The 24,142-nt window shown below is 34.1% G+C and overlaps 1 protein-coding gene across 3 annotated transcripts in view; it reads left to right on the top strand.

The window, feature by feature from the left end:
• Window positions 1–19,538, top strand: part of Pgant6 (Polypeptide N-Acetylgalactosaminyltransferase 6) — a 29,991-nt gene extending 10,453 nt beyond the window's left edge. For all 3 annotated transcript variants that reach the window (XM_085958806.1, XM_085958809.1, XM_085958807.1), the window contains 9 exons: window positions 4,854–4,929; window positions 5,232–5,543; window positions 8,880–9,068; window positions 10,137–10,314; window positions 11,130–11,358; window positions 15,332–15,553; window positions 15,981–16,138; window positions 17,025–17,136; window positions 18,133–19,538. In XM_085958806.1, the coding sequence (XP_085814932.1) occupies window positions 4,854–4,929; window positions 5,232–5,543; window positions 8,880–9,068; window positions 10,137–10,314; window positions 11,130–11,358; window positions 15,332–15,553; window positions 15,981–16,138; window positions 17,025–17,136; window positions 18,133–18,306 (1,650 nt within the window). In that variant the 3' untranslated portion in view covers window positions 18,307–19,538. The remainder of the gene's footprint in view (window positions 1–4,853; window positions 4,930–5,231; window positions 5,544–8,879; window positions 9,069–10,136; window positions 10,315–11,129; window positions 11,359–15,331; window positions 15,554–15,980; window positions 16,139–17,024; window positions 17,137–18,132) is intronic.
• The last annotated feature ends 4,604 nt before the right edge of the window (window positions 19,539–24,142 follow it).

Raw genomic sequence — 24,142 nt, forward strand, 5'->3', positions numbered from 1 at the left:
TTGTTAACTTAAAAATGCCATTCACAAAAATATGCCAAATAGGGTGAAAAAATAAACTTTAAAAAGTCTGAAAACTAGCATTAAAAAAAATGTCATAATAATTATGTATACAAGCAGAGCCAACTGTCTAGTTAGGTCTTGCAGTCAGCTTGACGTCATATCGACATGCGGTAGATTTTATTATAATTAAAGTAAATCTAAAAATTATATAGGTATGCATTTATTTTGTGGTACAAGTTTTCCTTTTGGGATGAACTTTCTCACCTCAGACAGTTTGACATTTCACTGATAAGATGTCACTTTTATGATTTGCAAGTCGTTACTGCCAATATAAATTTGGGGGTATATCCGTCATTTAGCTATTTGAGATTTTGGCCAAATGATATTTCAGCCATTTGTGATTTTGGCCTCTATGGGATGTCGTCCGACACCGCCTCACGTTGCTAAGCCCAGCAAAACAACTGGCAATCGCCGATTGCTAACACTGATATTTTGATACAATTTATGGGTTTTATGATTTATGGGGCCGCCGCGCGGCATAAGCGTTGGACTATCATGCCGTGGGTCCCAGGTTCGAATCCTGGGTCTGGCAAGTACACATATTGTTTTTCAATATGTGTGTGAGTCAGGGTATGGACCTAATAGGTTGAGCAAGTGGCTGACATCCATTTCTCGTAAAAAAAATCTGTTAATACAAACCTCTACTCTGTGGAGGCCCATATGATCCTATTAAAATCGGACATGGTCGAAAAAAAAAAAAAATATCACGTCATGCATTTAAATGATAATTTATACATCTCAAGCATTCGAATATGAAGCAATAAATGTGATTATCATAAATTGCAATCCAATATAACATGAATTAATCTCCCATGTGTCCCCCTTAGGGAATAAAAGAAGGTTAGCTATGTAAAAAAAATAAACAGTAATTTTGTTCCATTGTCTATAAAAACAACTACAGTACACTCTCAGTAATCCGCCGCTCGATTATCCAACAACTACTATAATTCACCGTTATTTTTACTAGTTGAAAGCACAAAATCAAGCTCTATAATTTGATGGTATTTGAATGTCGAATTCAGTAGTCCGCCGCGTACAAGTATACAACGCAGATGAGACTGGTTTGTTTTCGAAACTTCTCCTTCGTAAAACATACGTTCATCGCGAAGAAAGTAATGTGCCAGGGAGGAAAGTGCCCAAGGACCGCATCACAATTATGCCGTGCTCCAATGCAACCGGGACACACAAACTGAAGCTTTTGGTCATAGGAAAAGCCAGTAATCCTAAGCCATTCAAGAATATCTGCCTCACTGAACAACTGGTTGTGTCTATTGATTTACTGTTTAATGTTTAGTTAATAAACTTAGTTTATAAATATGTATAAAATAGTAAATCCTTGATTTTGATTTTAAATAAAACTGTAATTTGCTAGTACAAATTTTTCAAAAAAAAACTATTTTTACGAAATACCTACCTGTTTTAATTTTTACCATATTTTGTATGTATGCAGTATCATCCGCCGCTTTCACTAATTGGACATTTGTCTGGTTTTTGGGGTGGCGGATTACTGAGAGAGTACTGTACTTACTTATTTGTAGTATTTAAATAATATTAAAAAATTGTTGGACAAAAATTTTAGCCTTAAATAATATGATGTTTCAGATCGAAACAAATGTTGATAAATGAAGGAATCCATAGATCTAAGAGTAGTTGAATTAGTTTGGAAAGGACTTAACAAGGAAGTGACGAAGGAGAAATTATCGATCGCATTAGTCACAACACGGTACTGACTTCTGTTGACACTTTATTGGAGTACATCGACCAATGGGAATTCGAATATAAGGATATAATAGCTCTGACAGCTTGAACTGATATTAGAAAATCATTAAAAGATTTCTGCAAAAGAAAAGAACCAAATTCACAGATTTTCTTAATAAATAATGAGTATTAAACATGTTAAAATAATTGTCTGCTTTCGAAATTAGAATGCAGAATTTTAAAAAGAAAAAACCATAGTTCAGATTATCCGTGTCGCCTCTCTCCACCATTAGCCCAGATAATCGGGAGTCTACTATACATAGCTTAGCAGGGATACCTACCTTAAATAAAGCGTAGTTACCTTTTGACTTTAGCTTAACTATTGGGAAATCAGCGGTGCAATTACTGATTTTTTTAAACATATTTGTTTATTTCTGTGTTGTCGTGATAAAGGGGTAGAATTGGTAATTTTTAACGTATCTAAATTGTTAATCTTACGGCTTGACTTGTCCTCCTTCAAATACTATATTAATCCAGTAATCTTTTGGACTCGCCTTAATTGTTTTATAATTTATTAATTAACTGCGGTAAAATTTGATTTCAATTAAATTATCATGAGTATGTTTAAATTAAAAATCTTTTTTTTAGAATAGTAATGTTGGATCATTTGAGAATGACAGTTCGTTTAAAGAATATCAAACACGTATGAAATTTAACTTTGAAGTCGATTTAAATAACTAACTGGCAGTGGCGAAGACTCCATACTAGGCGATTATTTAAAGCCTACCTTCTTAAGAAAAACATTTTTTAATTGCATATTGACATATTTATATACTTAATCACTTCATTGTTTTATGTTATATAAAAATAATTTATTTTGCCAACGAGAGATGTCGTATATGTAGGAATGTATTACAGTATTACAGAGTTTACAAAACAACTGCAAAGGTATTAAAAAATATACCACAGCGCGCCGTAAATAAATAATAAACGCCGCAACGTCTCGACGTAAATAAATCTCCGATTATGTGTGAAATAATTCTGAATTTTTTTCGTATGGACTTTACGTCTCGTAACCTCAGCAAGTCTGCTGATTTGTACGAAATAAGGTAAGCTCCTATCGCAGAGCCTTAAACATTCGCGCATAATAATGTTGTCACGACTGCGCACTTTGTCCAAAATCATTAATACGAGGGTGGGTCAATAAGTCCTTAGAAAAGCCGACAGGTGGCGCGACTAGTACTGTAAGCGGTTTATTTTCATGCAGCGGCACTACCGATTCAGTATGCTGCGAAGTTTCAATCAGATTGGTCGGGTTGTTGTGTGTTTCTCGTACATTTAAAAAAAAAATTTGCTTGTGGAAAATGGAGAAAATTGAGTTTAGAGCTGTTATTAAACATTTTAATATAAAAAGGTTAACTGCAAAGGATATAAAAAATGAGTTGGATTTAGTTCACGGCATATCTGCTCCTTCACTTGCAACTATTTATAACTGGTTAAATGAATTTAAACGTGGTCGTACATCAACAAAGGATGAACCACGCTCAGGACGTCCTGTAGAGGTGACTACACCAGAAATGATCAATAAAATCCACGATATGGTGTTAAGTGACCGAAGATTAAAGTTGAGTGAGATAATTGAGGTTACAGGGATCTCAAAAGGTAGCGTCATTTCTATTTTACATGACAAATTGGGCATGAAAAAAATTTCTGCAAGATGGGTGCCGCGTTTGCTCACAGTCGACAATAAACGCAATAGGGTGGTGGCCTCTAAAGCCCTGTTGTCGCTCATGCAACGCAATCCGGATGAATTTTTTCGTCGCTTTGTGACTGTAGATGAAACATGGATACACCACTATACTCCCGAGACGAAAGAACAGTCAAAGCAGTGGATTGCGAAAGGCGAACCATGTCCAAAGAAGGCGAAAACCGTAAAATCAGCTGGTAAGGTTATGGCTACTGTATTTTGGGATGCACGTGGAATTATTTTCGTTGACTATTTGGAAAAAGGAAAAACAATAACAGGGGATTATTATGCATCTTTATTGGACCAGCTAAAAAACAAAATTGAAGAAAAACGGCCTCATTTAAACAGGAAAAAAATCCTCTTTCATCAGGACAATGCCCGTGTTCACACATGTTTACGATCAATGGCTAAAATTGAAGAATTGAAGTTCGAATTGGTCGACCACCCACCGTATTCGCCAGATTTAGCCCCCAGTGACTTTTTCCTTTTCCCAAACTTAAAAAAATGGCTAAGTGGATAACGTTTTTTTTCAAATGAAGAAGTCATCGATCGGACAAATGCTTATTTTGAGGACCTTCCGAAAACTTATTTTTCTGACGGTTTAAAAAAAATTGAGAAACGTCTAACCAAGTGTATTGAGCTCCAAGGAGATTATGTTGAGAAATAAAAAAAAAAATACAAAAATAAAAACTGTTTTAATGCTTTTTTCTAAGGAATTATTGACCCACCCTCGTAATTAGATAATTAAAAAAATAATTTCAAAGGCGTTTAATCGAATATTAATAAATAAGTAAGTTTTTTTATTTTGTAAACTGTCAATTCATGGTGGAACTGCATTGTATTGTTGTTTTTATTTAATAAAACGCAATTTTTTTTTATAGTACTTATTCCACTTGTGGAATTCCACAAGTGGAATAAGTACTATAGAAAAATTGCGTTTTATTAAATAAAAACAACAAATAAGTAAGTATAGATTGTTTTTATAAATAAAAATAAATTTTATCTAATGATTTTTGATGGGTATACATGTTTTGAAAAATACGTAATTTAAAGACATTGCTCATTTTTATGTCGTCAATGAGTTTTTGAAGTTTCATTGAATTAGTATGTCGTTGTCATTTACTAGTGTGTATCTATTCATTAGTAGTAAATATTGTACTATTCTCGTAAGTATACCTGACAAGTGTGCTCTTTTCATCAGATCTCAACACCCTACCTCTTTCCAAAAGTCACCCTTCGCCACTGCTAACTAGTCACCGGTGCACATGTATTTGTTCAATCTTCAGCTTCTCAAATAAGATCTTAATATAACTATTACTGCAGTCATGACTTATTGTTTTTTCTCTAGGGAGATGAAAAGCGCCTGGTTTCGAAGATCGATTGGCATGACTATGATAAAATACGGAGAGACCGGGAGAGCAAAGGTCAGTCGAGAAACAGCCCATTTCTTTTACAATATGTCATAATAAATACAGTAAAGTAAAATTACCATGATCATTCCTAAGCAGAACATATGGGCCTCCACAGAGTGGAGGTTTTATGAACATATTTTTTACGAGCAATAGTTGTTAGCCATTTTCCCAACCCATTGGATCAATTACACACTGAAAAACCTACCTGCATGGAATCAGAGGCAAAATAAATGGAACAGAAAAAATATTTTTGACTAGCAGTGTACTTGTAATATAATTTAGTATAAATGTCAACATTGATTTTGGGAGTCTAGGCGTAGGTGAGCACGGCGCGCCCGCTCACATGCTGTCGTCAGAGAAGAGTCTGGAGGAGGAGCTTTACAAAGTGAATGGCTTCAATGCGGCGCTCAGTGACAAGATTTCGCTGCACCGGTCGTTGCCCGATATTCGCCACGCAGGCTGCCGCGCCCGCAACTACAGTGCCTCGCTGCCCACTGTGTCTGTCATCGTGCCTTTCCACAACGAACACTGGAGTACACTGTTGCGGACCGCTCACAGTGTGCTGGACCGCTCGCCACCCCGCCTTCTCAAGGAGATCATCCTCGTAGACGACTTCAGCTCTAAAGGTTTCTCTTCTATTCTCGCATATCATCCGAGGGTGGAGTTAGGCTGCTAAGATCCGACATAAATAGTGCACACTAAACTTTGTCAGTCAAACGTATTTGTTTTCATTGAACTAAGACTACAATGTATAGATAGTGTTTTTTAATTTTTAAAATTCAATTAAACCCTGTCTAATCCGAGCCATAGTAGATAATAGTCAAAAATATTTGTTTATCTGTAAAATATCTAAAATTATGTCATTAACCAACCATACATAATTTTAGATGTATTAGATAGAAGAATATTTTTTATTGATTATGGTTTGGTTGAGCATGGCGGCCGAGTTAATTTTTTATATAGAATAATACTAAATTGACTTCCAACATTAAAATATTAATAACTCAAAAAGTATGTGTTTAAATCATTTGAATTTTTGAACATAAATAAAAAATGATGCTTAAATATGATTTGAAAGACAGAAAAGAAAACAAAAATATTTAAAGCGAAATCGGGTGGTTCAAAGTACATTCAATTAAAACTTTCGTTCACTTTTATTCAGAATTTTAAGTTTAGTGCTAAATAAAAAAAATGCTTGTATTATAAAACATTATCTATTTTCATATGATAATTTATTTTTATTTATTTTGTTTCTTTATTAAACACCACAACAGGCCGTTCAGCCCAATAATAGTGGTAAAACTCCCAGGCTTGAGGAATTTACATATTAGATTATGCAAATATATTTTGACCTCACTGGAAATCGAACCCAGAACTCTGTGATGGAAGGCCAGACTAAATATTGGACTAAAGATTCAATCAACAGATGTCACAAACTGAAAATTAAAGAAATATTTAAAATATGTTAAGTACCTTAGGTACTTACTATTTTTTTATATGATATTTTTTAAATCCAACATTTTATTCTGGTTGGTAAGAATCCTTGCTATTCAATATAATAAATAACCCTGTAGCGAACTTGTTTCTAAACACATTTAATACCAGAATTTTTCAATAGATGACCTAATACGGTGCAAAAAAAACATTACAAGGTACCCCTTCTAACACGAGAATTTCGCACTCGGTCTTTAATGGGTAAATGAATTTAAAAAAACTAACCAACACCATCTGTAATATATTGTATTCTTAATTCAACGAAGTATGACTGAAAAAGTGTGCACTAATTATGTCGAATCTCAATAGCCTACCTCCACCCCTCACCTCTGCTGTGTAATGTATAGCGTAGCGGTCTTTTCAACATCATCCTTTAATGCATTATTTTATTTTGCATTCAATGAGTTGGAGCGAACTGGCTCATTGCTTTTTGCCAAATATTTTAGATCAGTCTATAATCCAATAATCTGGGACTGATTCAGTTAGATAATAAATATATCTTAGCAGAGCTTAAGCTGATAGATTCTTCCAAAGGTGCTGGTCCTGACGGTATTTACCCTACTTTCATAAAAAACTGCGCTAAATCTCTCGTCCTCCCACTATCCATTATTTATAGCTCATCACTTCAATCCGGAATATTTCCTACAATTTGGAAAAAGGCGTTTATCATAAGTACCCATTTTTAAAAAGGGCTGTCTATCCGACGTGACTAACTATAGACCTATATTGGTACTTTCATCTTTGGCAAAAATATTCGAAAAGCGTATTCATAAAATTATTGATCACCATGTCAAACAATCTTTTTAGTATGGATTTTTACGTCGACGATCAGCTTCGTCAAATTTAGTTGCATATGTAAACTACCTGGAAGAATCTATTGACTCTGGTAAACAAGTTCATTCAATTTACATAGACTTCAATAAAGCTTTCGATACAGTCAATCACTAACTACTGTACAAAAAACTCAACTTCTTGCATTTTCATGGCCCCTTCCTATCATGGCTGTACTGTTAATTTAATTAACCGCTCACAAAGTGTCGTAGTCAACAGTCATTCGTCTGACACGTTCCCAGTTCCACCTGGTGTACAACAAGGTTCACATCTAGGTCCACTACTTTTCTGCATTTTTATTAATGACATTACAAAAGTGATTCTCAATTCCAATTGTCTATTACACGCTGATGACCTGAAACTTTACAAAGATGTACAAAATATTGATGACATCTCTCTTCTCCAGAAGGACCTAGATAATGTTCATAAGTGGTGCATGGAAAATCACATGATTCTTAACTCAGACAAGTGCTTTCACATGAAATTCACTCATCCCCGTTTTTCATACCATCACATTTTTTTGTTTTTTTCTATATTATATTTATCCTCTGTGAATGATCCTGTTGGTTGACCTAAAAAAATTAAATTGCTGCCGATGTTTTCAGATATGAATAAGGTTCGACAGTGATGGTAGTGTAAGATAATGCTTCATTGAAGTAATTTCGTATTACAGCCGGCATGGTGACAGTTTTAACATAAAATAAATTGGTGCTGTCGGGGTGGGGGAGTCTGAGTGGCTGCTGGGGTTCGATCCCGGCAGTATTTCACTGGTTAAATTCTGGGTTGTTCTATCTCCATTTGAGTGAAATGTTCGGGGAAGCAATTTGAAAGTTGACATTCAAATACATAAATGACCAATACATTTATGTTTCCAACTGTGAATTTCATTTGAAAGATTAATTTATCATGATTAAAACCATGTTGGATAATGATGATGTTTTCCTGTATTTTGTACATTTTCATCTTTGATCTGGTTAGGAGTACCAATTATTTCAAGATTTTTGAATGGTATTGATAAATAATAGTAATTCCCTAAGAAACATTAGATAAGACTTCTATAATAATGTTATTAAAAAAAACACTTCAAACGAAAACACAAGAATCAACATTGAATGGTGTCTATTCAAAATCAGAAGAGTGTATGATGGTATCGGTAAGAAATGAAGAAATGAGAGAAACAGCGTGCGATGAAACAGATTGAAATGAACATTTTTTTAACACTATGAGATAAAACAGTATGGAATTGAAAATATATTTTAAAACGGAGATAGAACAAAAATGAATTGCGGATCATGTGGCATTTAAAACTCGTTTTTGCCCAAAATGTTAGATAGAACAATTCGAAATTCAACCAGCGATCTCTCTAACCGATTGAAAGGATTTAATTGACCCAATCAAATTATAATTAAAGGATTATTCAAATTTTCATACAAAATTACCTTTTGTACATGTATTGTAATAAAATTATTATTCAAGTAAAACCCCCATCGGTTTTTTCATCTGCAATTCAAGTCATCCACAATTAATAATTATGAATAGTGTTTTCAAAAGATTCAAAAGATAAATAAAAACTTCACTAAGTGGTATTTATAAGCGCATTTCCTCTTTTCAAAATGTCAGTCGCATTCACATTTCAGAGTTTTTGAAGGACAAGCTGGACAGATATATGAGAGAGAATGCGCCCAAGGTCCGGGTGCTGCACCTGGCATCGCGGAGCGGCCTGATTCTGGCGCGGCTGGCCGGTGCGCGCGCCGCCACAGCCGACGTTCTCATCTTCCTCGACTCCCACACTGAGGCCAATGTCAATTGGCTTCCGCCGCTTTTAGGTAACGCCCTCTGCCATTATAGCCGTTGTTTGCGGCTACTACTATGTATTCCATATTACATTATCATTGTCCATAGTGAATGAAGATTTGGGGAAGACAATTGACCGGCAGCACATTTAGAGAGTCCAATTCAAACCCACAATAATGCATCACTGTCTTTAGCTTTGCAGCCTACTGTCCATGTCTAGTTTTCTGTCAAAACTACATTAATATAGTATGTCTATTATTCCCTTTTTAAGGCGTATTTATTTGATTATAATGCAATAAATAAATCTTTTACTAGGGAGTAAATGATAATTTTAACGTATTTACCTGTTCACATGTTTAATATGCTTGTTTTCTTACATTATTTTCATTTAATTGTTACCGGGTACGATTCACTCGAGCCCCTAAGGCGCCAGGCACATATAATCGGGCGTGCAGGGCGCTCGCGCATATTCAATGTGAATCATCAAAAATACAATGTGATCAAATATAATATTGGCATATAATAAATATGGCAGAGCACACTGGTTTTGATGAAGCGCTATGCCCGCCCGCCCCATGATTCACGCATTGTTTGGCTTATCAGCGGGACAAATTAACGAAAATACTACGTCGTTAAATATGTCAAAGCCCATTGAACACGGCAAGCAAAGAGGCGCGCGCTATTTTATTTTATCCGCTTCTGGACGCGTTGTCGATAGGCGGGCGCCTCCATTATTTTAATAACAAAGAAGTTATTGTTTAGTTGCTGGCTATGCGATATATTGCTAGTAAAATTATGTCATCTTGAATATGAATTACATGCCGCCGAAAAATAAAATAATAATTTTATTGCTTTGTTATGAGAGGCGCTGAAAATAATAATTATTTTGTGCTTCTCGTGCCTCTTATTACATAGGTGAAGGGTAATGCGCGGGCGGGAGGAGTGTCATTTCGGTTGTATTTAGCTTCACGGGCCTACTTCGCAGTGATCGCCTCGATCCGACGCCTTTGGTGGGCTTTATGCCTAAGGGAGAACCGCCACCTTCTCAGGACACGTAAGGTATATGTTATATGTGCAATGATTCGGAATTGGTTTTTCAGATCCTATAGCCGATAATTACAAGACGTGCGTGTGTCCGTTCATCGATGTGGTGGCGTACGACACGTTCGAGTATCGGGCGCAAGATGAAGGGGCGCGCGGTGCTTTCGATTGGGAGTTCTTCTACAAGCGGCTGCCCCTGCTGGAAGAAGACAAAAAGCATCCTACTGAACCCTTCAAGTGAGTTTCCCAATATTTAGTCATTCGTCAGCCGTTCCGTAATATCCCGCGTTCAGTCCGTTTACTTTCAAATACTTTTATGTATAATTTTTCATTTAAATTATCAATCGCCACTGATGCAATATTTGATGGATAAAAATGACATTGCAGGTATCTCCATACTTAGTTTTTACATCTACCGTTAATATTGGTTTATCAGCAATTATTTGTTTCGGTAGTCTTATAAATGGACTACTTCCGGCACTGCAAGTCACCGGCAGCAGTCAGTAAATGGTAATTTAACTGAGTAATACATTTTTACCAAAAATATTTATTTTCTACATTTCGGTCGTATCACTTTATTTTAAGGAGGATCACATCAAAAGTTGCGATTTCAACCAAATAACAAAGCATACGCCCTCACGTAAGATAAAAATGCATTCCAATATCCAACCGGTCTATACATTGATAAACTCGTTATTAAGATAAGCTTGTTATATCTTGTGGAGATACTGATGACTGCCGTATACTGGCGGTACCGAAGTGGAAAGTGATCACTGTGGATAGGGACAGGTGAAGACAGTTGTCGGATGAAGCTGGGAGCCACCCCGAGTTGTGGTGCTCCCGATGATGATGACGATGATTACTATTTTTATATGAGCGCTATCCCAAACTTCCTCCATTGTCCTATTTGAGTCGTTACCTATTTTATTATTTTTGTTGTCCACAGGTATATAATAGAAATCAAAATGTTGTTATTATCATAATAACCTTTTCTGTTACTATTAGAATAAAATGACAAGAGTGCAATCTGTTAAATCGATCTGATACGACAGGAGTCCAGTCATGGCGGGGGGTCTGTTCGCCATATCGGCGCGCTTCTTCTGGGAGTTGGGCGGGTACGATGAGGGTCTGGACATTTGGGGCGGGGAGCAGTACGAGCTGAGTTTCAAGATCTGGCAGTGCGGCGGGCAGATGCTGGACGCGCCCTGCTCTCGCATCGGACACATCTACAGAAAGTTTTCGCCCTTCCCCAATCCGGGCAGGGGAGATTTCGTAGGAAAGGTTAGTCAAAAGTGAACTTATTTTATTTAGAGTTCATCTGGCTCACGGTGCTTCATGAGCCGCTTACATGACGTGCTGAGTGTACTTTAATTTTAACATTACATATTGTGAAACGGTGTGACGGTGTGAGGAGACTCTTTTTGCTATTAATCTTTATGTTTAGAGTATTTTGATTTGATTGCCTAAAAATTGTCGCCATTACCCTTCCGCAGATTTATGAAAATAATGTTTAGGATGAAAATTAAACACAATGATATTATGTAGTACTCATTCCACATTATTTAATAATCATTAGGATCGGTTTGGTTCGCTTTAAGGCGATGTCTTCGGCCTAAATAACACATATAATGTGACTTTTACGCCATCTATTTATATTTAAAGGCATCTACCATGAATTTCTAAAAATCTGTTACTAAAAACTTTGGTCAGTTTCAATCAGATGGCAGTGAGTTACCATAACTAATTTTAAAAGTAAATTAAAGTTGCCAATGGAATGGAATTCTAGATGAATAAAATTGCTAGACAAAAATTCATTTACATATTATTATTTAAGAATATAATAATATATTCTAATATAACCACTTGAGACCCGAGGGAGAACCAGCCATCAAAAAAAATATTTCTTTGATTTTATGGAAGAGAAGTATTAGTCTATTGACAAAAAAATTTTTTTTACTTTTTTTTTATTTTATAAAGTAAAATATACTATATGCACATACCAGGTAACACTGCAGATGAATATTACCTACTCTATAAACTTAGGGAAGGTAAAGAAAACAACTTGTCATAGGAATGGTCAATTTTAATAGAACATTACACAATAAAAACAATACAAAAACATTATAAATAGGATAATTAAATATATTTACACTTAAAATTAGTTAAAATTATGAAATAAAACCCTAAATATGTACTTTAAAATTGCTTTGAGCTGCATCCTATACTGTGTGATACAGCTCAAAGCAAAATTTTGTGCACACGTATATATTGCATTTTATGCAAATATACCTGGTGCGGGACTTGCATCCAGGGTATCTGCACACGGATGCTGAATGGTGGCCAACGCTGTCCAAACGTACCTCAGCGATCGGTTGGGGGAAAACCGTTCTCCTGCGAGCTGGTGGCTCTGTGTCTACCTGCGATGTCGACATGTTTCTTGGCCGACCTCGTGCTGGCAGTGTTAAAATGTTGGCTACCCGATCTTCATACCGAATCATAGCTTTCGCTAATCTGATTCAGTACGACAACAGTCTCATAATATCCTTTCGGGGTACATTTTCTAGTTTACAATTCCGCATATACATTAGCCAACAGTTTACTACCGCCAAGTCCACAAAGTGGTTAAAAACCCTCACAGGCCATTTGCATGTCTTCATCGCAGTCCTGTAATAAGCAATTATCCGATCGCCGACATGCCCTCTCGCCAACAAATCTTCCTCCAATTCCGGACCAGCATTCGGCATACTGAAACAATAGGAAAAAAATATTATTACATAATCCATATTTCCTCATTAATTCAAGTATTTAGCAGTAAAAATACAAATAATGATGGGTAATAATATGTTTTGATTGAAGTTTACTATTCAAACCATCAACTCCTCATTCGAGACAATCGCTACATCATGTGTACAAGATGTAATGAATTCTTGTTTTTATGCCAAAGCATGTAATGAAAATGAATCTAGTGTATGACCGGATGGTATATAAAACCAATAAATATATTATTAAGAAAATTGTAAACCTACCATTTTGTGAGCCAGGGAAGCACCCTGGATTGTGATGTCGAAGGTTGTAAATGTCGAATGTAAATGTCGTCGCTGTTGTCGGACTCGTAACCGTCGCCGACTTCGCAGTCTGTCGTCCAATATTTCGTCGAGTTCATCAGTATTAAAAGATTTATCTATATGTAAACAAAAAAACATAACCTAATTACATTCATATACTCGTGTCAAACTTATCACTGTAGATAACGTTTTCAATTTACGATTATGTTGTATTAAAAACACGGACACGTGTTTGAAAGCACATAAAATATTTGATTATAATCAATCATTGATTACATTGTATAAGCATTGTGAATAATTATAATGATGATTATGAGATACATTTTCGAGACAAGTTTCAGTAATTTTGAATGAAATTAAAATTTTATTTTATTAAATTCGGTTCTACAATCATAATATGCGAATGAAAGAAATTCACTATCTATTAGATAATTTACAAAACGTACAAGATGGGCTCGATGACATTTGTCATAAACATAACCTCAAACTAACGTAAAGTATTTATAATTTTACGAAAACGATGAGTCTACGCCTAAAATAATATATATTGATGATAAATGCATGATGGTGATTGAAAATACAGTATATGTAACTCTTTTCAATAATTTTTGAATGTTTGTTTGACAATCAAAACTGCGTGACATAGTTTGTCATTTTGATGTACGATAATAATATTATTTATTATACACTGAAAAGTTTACTTACTTGACAAAAATGTTACTGATGAGTCGATTCCTTCCTGTTTTCAAACAATATACCTAATAATGGCCAAATAAAGAAGAATTGTCATAAATCCGATATTAGATCGAGAGCACGAATGCTACCATAGACTAATGCTACCATATGTTAAAATGCGAGATTTGTTTATTTTGTTGATTATTTTTATCATAAATAATGATAAAAAAACAGTTGTAATTTAAGCAAATACTAATTGCAAATAATTCGCAGTTTCAAATTTTGAATATAGGCAGGTTTATATGTAAATTAAGTTAATATTGTAATTTCAATTATTAAGTTATTTTTATTCATATGGCAATTTCGCCTCAAACTGATAAACTGATTTTTGTCAAAATGCAGAGAAATGTTATTTTGTCTTGTCTATGTGTGAGTTTCATTTTCAACGTCATGTTATGGTATGTGTGTTTTGTATGGAGATATTTTGTTTCCAAATAATTCCACAACGGCAGCACCATACAGACAAACATGTTGCCAATTTGAGCAATTATTATGGTTTCGATTTCTATCGATTCGTTAATATACAAAAATACAAGATTAAATTTAAATAACTGCCGTAAAAATTAATAAATAATATTTTTAATAGAAACGCTAAGCGTTATTCGCGATAAATTGCGTGTAAGCCGAGATTTTTCGATTTTAATTGCGTGCTTTCTAACCTCTAAATCGATGTTTTTTAAATTTGAAAAAAAAGATATAAGGATATAATAAATTCCAATTTTCGCTTAGCGTTTCCCTGGGTAATAGATTTACGTACATTTTTATCGTAATTTTGATAATAAATCTTATGTCATTCATTCTTACCACCCGATAGAAATGTACCGAATTTGACACTTATTTTTGGTATATAGAACTCCATGATACTTCTTAATTTTTTATTTTATTTTTCTCATTACTTTTGAATATATATTTACCGATTAATAAACTTTTCTAGCTATTTTTCGATAACAACTTTACCTAGAGACATCACCTTAATCAGACATTCTGTCAACAATATTATGTGGAATACAAAATGTACAATATTACACCCATTAATTTATACTGACATTTTAAAAACAAAGTAAAATTAATAAGTTAGTCATAAAAGTCAATATGTAAATAAAAATAAAATATTTTTCAATAATATATAGTAAACTTTTTCACCGGTTGAAACCGGTTTATCAAAATTTTGATGCATTATTGAGTCAAATAAGATATTTTCAACATAGGAGACAACAACGACCACTTAAACTTTGTTGGATAATGTTAACATTTTTTATCAGTACCTTATTGAGTTAAAAAATAACATAAGCGTATCTATAACAGTACTTATGTATTTATTATCTATTTCGGAAAAATAAAAAAATCAGAATACAAATTGTGATGAGAAGATATGATAAATACATCAATGTATGTGAGAATCGTTGACGTCTGAAAGACACTGCATTCGTTGATCGTTGTGCAAATCATTTCAGAACTATAAGCGGGTGGCGGAAGTGTGGATGGACGAGTACAAAGAGTATTTGTATAAAAGGCGACCTCACTATCGCAATATCGACGAGGGAGACCTCACCAAACAGAAGGAAATCAGAAAGAATCTTAATTGCAAGCCTTTCAAATGGTTCATCACCGAAATAGCTTTCGATTTACCCAAAAGGTATCCGCCCGTGGAACCTGAAGACTTTGGAAACGGAGAAGTGAGTAACTAATTAAATTAAAGTAATACATTACTAATTATCACTCGCATTATACGAATCGACCAAAGACATTGAACTGTGGAGGTTGTTTAAGGGAGCAATACAATTTTGTTCCAGATTTTTTTTGTTTTACTACTTATGTTCGATCCTAAGAAGATCATAATAAATGTTCCTCTGTAGAATAGATGTTGTATTGACAGATTTTTGTTTATACGAGAAATGGATGTCAGTTATTTGCTTTACCTTATTACATAGACCCAAATACACGTTGAAAAAAAACAACATGTAAATTTTGGCCATCATTGCTAACAGTATTTTCTCACAGCGTAAACAAAATCGATAATTTTGAATCGAGTCTGTATTTCTGTTATTGTATTTGGAAAATGAATGCCTATTGGAAATATATTTGAGTTATTTGTTTTTGCAGATTCGCAGTGTAGCTGATGAAAAATTGTGCATCGACACGATGAAGTATGGAGGCGATAAGAGTTTTGGAGTGCAGCCGTGCGTTTCTGACAATGCCCACCCCGATAACGCACATCAACACGAACAGAAGTTCCAACTGGCCTGGTCCAAAGACGTCAGGTGACTTTTACTGTTGTAACTATGTATGTATATAACAGTGGTGAAGACTGCTAGTCGAATGTAGGTAAACGAGTTGTAAGCCAAAAGAACACATGGACAGTAAAATTGTACTTACGATGCGATACTTATGTAAATGTTAAAAATAATACAATGTCAGTAGTTATTGACGGACACACCCTATAGCAGTGATGGCGAACCTATGGCATGCGATATGATTTTGCATGGCACGTGAATGTTTTATTTTGAAGAGAAAAAAAATACCAATATTTAAAAAATATTTTTTTGTATAAATAATATTATAAAGACAGCATGAATATAGAAAAAAATATTCAAAGAATAAAAGATAATATGCCTTCGGCTAGAGACACGGTGAAAGATAGAATCTCAAGAACTGTAATTTTTAAACTTTTTGATAGAATTCTTTAAAATATTTTTTTTTCTTTTTTCCCAGTCGAAAAAAATATTTGGGAAATTTTGGCACGCATACCTAAAAAGGTTCGCCAACCCTGCCCTATAGCATGCATGTCCACTCTTTTGACTTCACAGGGCTGCACATGGCCAAAATAAATTCCACCATTTTTATCTCGCTTCCAAAAAGTAATTCTTTACTACGATCGGCTTTTCCTCCCAAACCAAATAATGTTCTCCCCAAAATTTATTACGACAGTTTATTGTTCACGAAAAATTTAATTTTTAAAATAAAAGACAATGACAGGGTGAGGTAATGAAATCAATGAAATTTCAAAAACTCACAACTCTATTGTGTATATTTTTTAAATGGTTTTTGAATTAGCCCACCTATTGCATGAGTGCACGCTCTGCTCTGTTAGGGAAAGATTTTTCCCCTTTCTCCTTCTGATATCTAACTGATTGTTTTTTGTTGCAGGCCGAAGGGACGCAACATGTGTTGGGATGTTTCGGATCCGAAAGATAAAGCCGCTCTGTATTTATTCCCTTGTCACGGATACGGCGGTAATCAGTTGTGGCGATACAAACCTGTGAGTTGATCCGAAGATATTTTTATTCCTTTGGAATGTTTAAAACTGGATTCTCACTTTCATCTATTTCTTTGCTTAATATCTACATAATATTTAAGATTTAAAATAAATAAGTGCTCAAGAGTTATACTCGTTGAAGATTGTACTTATGTCAATCTAAATTTCATATTGTAATTTATGTATCCTTATAACATAAATCTCTCGCCATGAGTGGCAGATATTATATTCTTTTTCTTCCACCCTGTCACGACCCAGCATTGGGACATAGGGCAAGCACAAGTTCACGCCACTTTCCTCGGTCCATCGCCAACTGTTGCGCCTCCCGCCATGTCAGACCTGCAGCACGTAGGTCGCTTTTGTAGCGCCGCTGCAGGGTGAGGGAGAGCCGGCCACGGCGACGGAACCCTTGAGGCTGTGCCACAAGGGTACGAAGTGGCACAGCCTTTGGCGGCATCCGGAACACGTGTCCCGCCACGTAAAGCATCTCTTTGTGTTATCACGGGTGTTTGTAACGCGGTCATACCAATGTACCTCTAAGATGTGCAGTTCTGCATGCATCGACGCCGACACTCCTCTGCGGGTTTCTGGTCTGCTCGTCGAGCTGGTGTTCAGATTCAAATACTTGGGTGCTACGTTTGCCAACGATGGTGGTATTTCTAGTGAGCTTGGAATCTGCATGGGTATGGCAGGGAAGCATTCAACCAACTTGGAGTCGCATGGAGGTCAAGGCTGTATTCTGTGAGGACCAAATGTCGTTTGTTTGATGCGTGCGTGCTATCGGTGCTCCTGTATGGCTGTGAGACCTGGCATCTTACTCAAGAGTCTCGGCTTTTGAGCTTTGAGAATCGATGTCTTCGCCAAATCTTAGGGGTACATAATATTATATTATATAATATAAGGAAATGAACATATAGACAGGGAAAAGAATATGCACTAAAATATTATGTACCTGACATGTGTGTATTGATGTTTTAATAACTAGGATGATTTTTGCAGAACGAGATGTGGCTGGTCCACGGTGGAAACCCGCGCTGCCTGGATGTGGATTTGGATTTAAAAAGTATCTTTGTCGCGAAATGCGACAAAAGTAGAGAAACTCAGAAGTGGAAAATCGAACATACAAATGTGGATCAACTCAACAAATGGGATCACATCAACGACTCATTATAAGTTCTCGTGTCATGGCTTGTTTGTTCATCTATTCTTGTTTATATCTAGCAATGAAAACTTAAATTTGACCCGAGCACAATGCAGTGTTCCCTCTGAGCTTTAAGCTCGAGTGTGCTCACAACGGCATAGGCATTTATGGGATAAATTGAGTGACACACATATCTTAATCAGTTAAAACCCTTTAAAAAGTTTGCGAATTAAAAATAAACCTCTATTTTGTAAAATTATAGGTAGATGTGAATGACTGCATTTTAGATAGTCTCAGTGCATGTAATATCGCTATGTCATCTCAATTCTGCACAAGATCATTTTCACACATTCATCACATTCAACATAAAATTAGAGGGAACGTCGGTCTCATGACTTGTGATAAAGACAAGCGGCGGAAGAAGAAACGTTTTCATCACAGTCATCAACGGTCTGCCGATATTTAAATTGCCTTAGAAATTGCAACCGATTTCTCCACTTGTCAAATGAATGTTTTCCTAAATATGTACATAGGTGCATAGTTGCATGGTTGCAAATATGTATATGTATTGACTGACGCCCTTTTGGCACAGAGCATTGGTTATTATTAAAATTGTTACCATATAAATATCTACTATCTATAATTCAATACATAATATTACTTGTTGATTCTGTAAAATGACAGGTGAGCCAGTCGATTTGCGGTCTACAGCACTGCAGCAATGCGATGAAAGCACTTTTCTTTCTTTAAAATTAATACATATCGCACACCTAGTACAAGACTATCGTAAGTCCAAAAAGGTCAAAAATGAGATTATTACACAGCAACATGAACAATTTGAATATCTTTATTGTGCAAAGACAATCGTAACTCTAGGTGGCCTATGGGCGTAGGTATTTCAGTTACAATAGTCTAATCCTGCATTTTTTTTCAAATCTTAGTGCAAGACTATCACTTACGAAAAAAAAAATCGTTTTTTCGGTTAGATACATGTTCAAACACGCGCGTTAACATGATCTTACTCCCTACTTCAGTTATCGTTTGTCAATTTATGACTACGGCCATATGTTGTAGCTTAACCACTGGGAAATACCAATAGAAATGGCGTATTTCAAAAAAATACTACCTTATTCTTAGGTCAATAATTATTATAAAACAATCATTATTCGTAGTATGTTTTATCACATTTGAATAGTCAAAGACATAGTTTATAATTGGTATCTTTAGAATTACCTTCAAATGTGGTAATCGAGCCCATTTTTTGAAAAATAAAATGCTCAAGTCTTGTCAAATTTGGGATGATAGAGATTATAAATATAATTTTTATCGTCAATATTTCTATTATTTAAATAGTAAACAATTTTACTAATGGTTTTATAAATGCGTTTATAAATTAATAAATCTAAAAAATCTTAACACCACTGCATCATGGATATACTGAAATATGACTATATTCTTAAACATTAGATCGAGAGGCTTAAAAGAATACTATGTTATGTAATAAAAATACTTTATGCAGTCATCAAATGTTTAAAATAGATATAAAGGATAATAAGGCTTCAATATTATATAGATTATCTACAACGTTTAAGGAATGTCCAGGCTTATACTCTGAAAATACCATAAATTCCCCATTTTAACCTACGTGGCACATGTGGGGCCTTAATAAAGGACAATTGCTGATTCTGAGTAAAAATTTGTATACTATATTACTTTTAAATGTTGAAACTTGAATACATTTTTCATACAAAATTATTACGTTATTTAATTTTTCTTCCAATTCTTTAACACAAACCATTGCAAGACTGTCATATGTCTTAAAAGTTAAAATATTACCATAAAAAGTATTTATTTAAAAAATATTTATCAAATATCATAAATTCAACTACATCCGATTGAATGAGAAAAAAATAAAACATATTTTTTTGTATTTTCTAATGTTCACACGCAATAGTAAAAATGTGCAATTTTAAAATTCGATTTCCCAACAATCAACTATTTGGACTTACGATATTCTTGTACTAGGTGTGCGATATTATGGTTTCATTTATTGACTAACAATAATACTGATGAATATTTCACTTTCAACTGCTGACGTATGATGTGTTTTTTAAATTGTAAATTTTGAACTCAATACTTACTGTTGTAAATGTAAACAGCCATTCCCGTAACCCTAGTCATCATATTTAAAAGTCAGCTCATCGTAACAGTTGGCCCATCGATAACCGAATGAATAATAATATGGCAGCCATTAGTTTGTATGTAACTTTACTACATTTACACAGTATACCTCCAATTGAGTTTAAAATTCTTATTGTATTTATATAAAGTCAATTATTATTGTTATTGAGGAAGGAAGGATTTGGTTTCTTACCTCTTTCTGTGTACTTAATTTCGCTATAAGCAGAGAAGACTCTTCGGTGGCCGCAATGAGCCGTTCACTGATGACCTCCATGTTTAATGGCAGTATACTGCAATATTGTTGTGTGATATGTACTTGCAAATTCGTAATTTTTTTACTATTCAATATCTAGGTTAGGTTAGGTTAGGTTAGGTACAACTCCTTTCTTTATGATAGCGGTGCTTAAGTATTTTCTTAAAAGTATTTTTTACAAATTTATACTACAGAGTAGTGATGTGTTTTATGTATATAAAGGATAAGTAATTATGTACCTATTTAAGTCTACGATATACAACATATGGCTAACCATAACTGTTGTCAGCGTCACCGGCCATAATTTTATTATAGTGACCGTGTAGTGTAATTATTTTGACTTTACGTACAGCCATATTGTACTTTTTCAGATAACACTGATAAAATTATTAATATAAAGGAATTGGCGAGTGGACTGATTTGGTTAAAATAAACATAGTTTATTTTTACCGAGCAACTGTAATGCGTTATGTTTATTATGGATCGAGTGATGTGACAGTATCTAATCCCACATTTTCTATTCCATTAATTGAGTTGAAAATTGTTCGACGAGAAGAAACGAGAAGAGACGAGAAGACATGGGAAACAGTCATTTGATCTGTTAATCTATCTGTCATCAAACTTTCTTAGTTTAAAAGAAAAATTGAATAAAACTGCTAGCGATTTGACATTCGAAGATTCATTTTTTAAAGTACCTAGTTACCTAATGAGTAATTTCATGTGTGATTTATAAAAAAAAACTAATATGTATATTATAGAAAGCAAAACAAGGTACCTACATAATACTTGGCAAAATTGAAGCAGAAAAATATTGCATATTATGCACACTTTACTTTCTTAGTTTTTAATTTTCCGTTCATTCTTTGTCTCCTAAATGTTGCCTATTGAAAAAATTTGACTGTCTTGATATTTTACGGCACACCTGCCGAGGACCATCGCGTTCATGCACAATGCAGACCAGTTGCGTTGTTGATTGTTTGTTTTCCATTTTGAATGGTTTTGATCGTCAAGCTGTTCTAAAGATATAGTCAAGTGTTGAATGGTAGTTGTAATATTATCTAAAAATGCTCATTCTAAGTTTACATCAAGTACATAATATAATCTTATGAAAGAAGTGCAATTTATTGGAATATCTTGGATATAAATAATATATTAGGCATGTAGCTTTACTTGTTAAAATTGTTATAGTCCTCCACAGTCAGCTGCAATAATATGTTGTCGTTATATATAGAAAGATACCTATATAATTTATACCTATAGATAGAAGTCAGCAGTCGGAACAGCCGGAACACGAGTCGGTAACAAATATTTGTACATCGAGCGGTGGCTCACCAGTGAGGTTATTCAACCGCAGAAATATGTACTGTTTCGATAATGCCTCCACTAGATATGTATCATTATTCCCATATTATTGCATCTATCTGTACCTATTCTTAATGTGTCAATCTAAAAGATGTTGGAAATTGTATAGGAAAAGCAGTACATATTACTGTTTAATTCAATATAACCATCTACCTACTCGTGGATAGTCTTAAGTCGGTCCAAATTGCTATTTTGACAGAAATGTGACACGATTAATAAAAATTGCACTTATCTCGGTGGACAAACCTGAATGTGAAAAATAGTCGCTCGGTGTGCTAGTTTCGTTATTTGTACCGCTTGCTGTTCAATTTGATAAAAAATAAACACAATACTATTATGGTGAAACCGTTCATACCTAAAATAAACATAAACTACACACTACAGTTGTTTGACACTTATTTAAAGTTAATTCAAATTGAAAGTAAATTTTAAACCAAAGATGTTGGTAAAAAACCTTACAATTCAAATTCTTTGCTTCAAACAGTTTCCATATTTGTGTCATTTTTCTATCAACGTAGCGTTGTCCTGATGTTAATACATAATATTATTGTTTTTAATTAATAATCCACGATAAGTAATCTTTATTGTAACGGTTTTTATTTAAGATATTAATTGTCTTGGTAAAAATTTCAGACTGAACATCTGTGAATACTTTTGTGTTTTGATTTTACAAAAGTGTGTTTATGAACATTTCCAATTATAAATAAGAAACTATGATGTACTACAATATTTCGGTGCATTGAATCCTATAAAATCTATCAAAAAGTCGAAGATTTTATTCTTGCCTCTGTTTAACTAATACTACAATATTTTGGTGCATTGAATTTTATACTGTGTAATTTTTTATCTGACTGCATTTATTTGTAAAATAAAAATCACGTTTTTGTTAAGAATGTAGTGTTTTATTTACTGATTTATAATTATCATGATTAATTTAATACATGTAAGTTTAGTGTTAGGTTGGAGAGCTTCCTACAATCTAAAATAAGACACAAAATTTAATGAGATTGTGTATGTTTACTTTGAGAAAATTCTCTTCTATTATTAAGACCAGGTCTATGTAATCAAAATGTATGAAAGCCCGACAGTATATTAATTTGTAAGGCTTCAAATGTCTCCAATGAGGAAAAAAGAAACCTTTATAAAGCTGCCATAAATCTGAAGCAGTGATGTACATAAATTATAATAAAATGACAAATTAATCTGTTGCATTTGTCATATTCAATGGCATCTTATTGTAAATATTCCTGCTAAATATAAAGGATAATAATATTACAATACTTTTGTTTATTTATTGATGAAATGGTAGGTATGTAGAGGTGAACAGGGCCAGATTTAGATTTGAAGGGGCCCTGGGCTAATGCTTATTGGGGGCCTTAATAAACTCAATTAACCACTTACCAGTTTGATTTTGGTGAGGAAGAGTGTCTAAAAATTGTCAGATATTTTTTTTAACATTTTTTAAACAATTTATTAAAAATTTTATTTTTACGTTTGTTTTACTTTTTTTCACATTAAATTAACACTTTTTTACAATGTTTAAAATTTTATGAAAAATGTCAAATTATCTTTTAACGTTTTATTATATTTTTTTTTACATGTTTTTTTTTTACATTTTATCACAACCGATATGTAGGTTTACAATGTTTTGAATTTTACGGAAATAATTTAATAAGTTTTTTGGTATGGTAAATTTTGAAACATTCAATACACAACCCTACATCACAATCCGGATAGTAGTATCTCGTCTCCTTCCGTATTCGTTTGCCGTTTTCATTCCTATGTGAGCAGCATACTTTGCACTGTCTAGTAGGCTAGTAGTAGTGGGCTAAAACTAAAATGAAGCTAAATAAGTACGAATAATATATACTTATTTTTTACGAACTCACGTCTAAAATGTGCACAATGACAAAAGTAACTAAATTCAAATTACAATAACACGCGACATACCTAACACAAAAATAACTATGAATGAACAACTGAGGTCATTGACTAATCGTAATATACTCAGTACCACTCTGCCCGGCTGTAAATAAAGCTTGTATTATGACATAAATGTCTCATATATCAAT

The sequence above is a fragment of the Rhyacophila brunnea genome, unplaced genomic scaffold (assembly GCF_057557595.1).
Source record: "Rhyacophila brunnea isolate RB1 unplaced genomic scaffold, BYU_Rbru_1.0 scaffold_8, whole genome shotgun sequence".
Taxonomy (NCBI): Eukaryota; Metazoa; Arthropoda; class Insecta; order Trichoptera; family Rhyacophilidae; genus Rhyacophila; species Rhyacophila brunnea.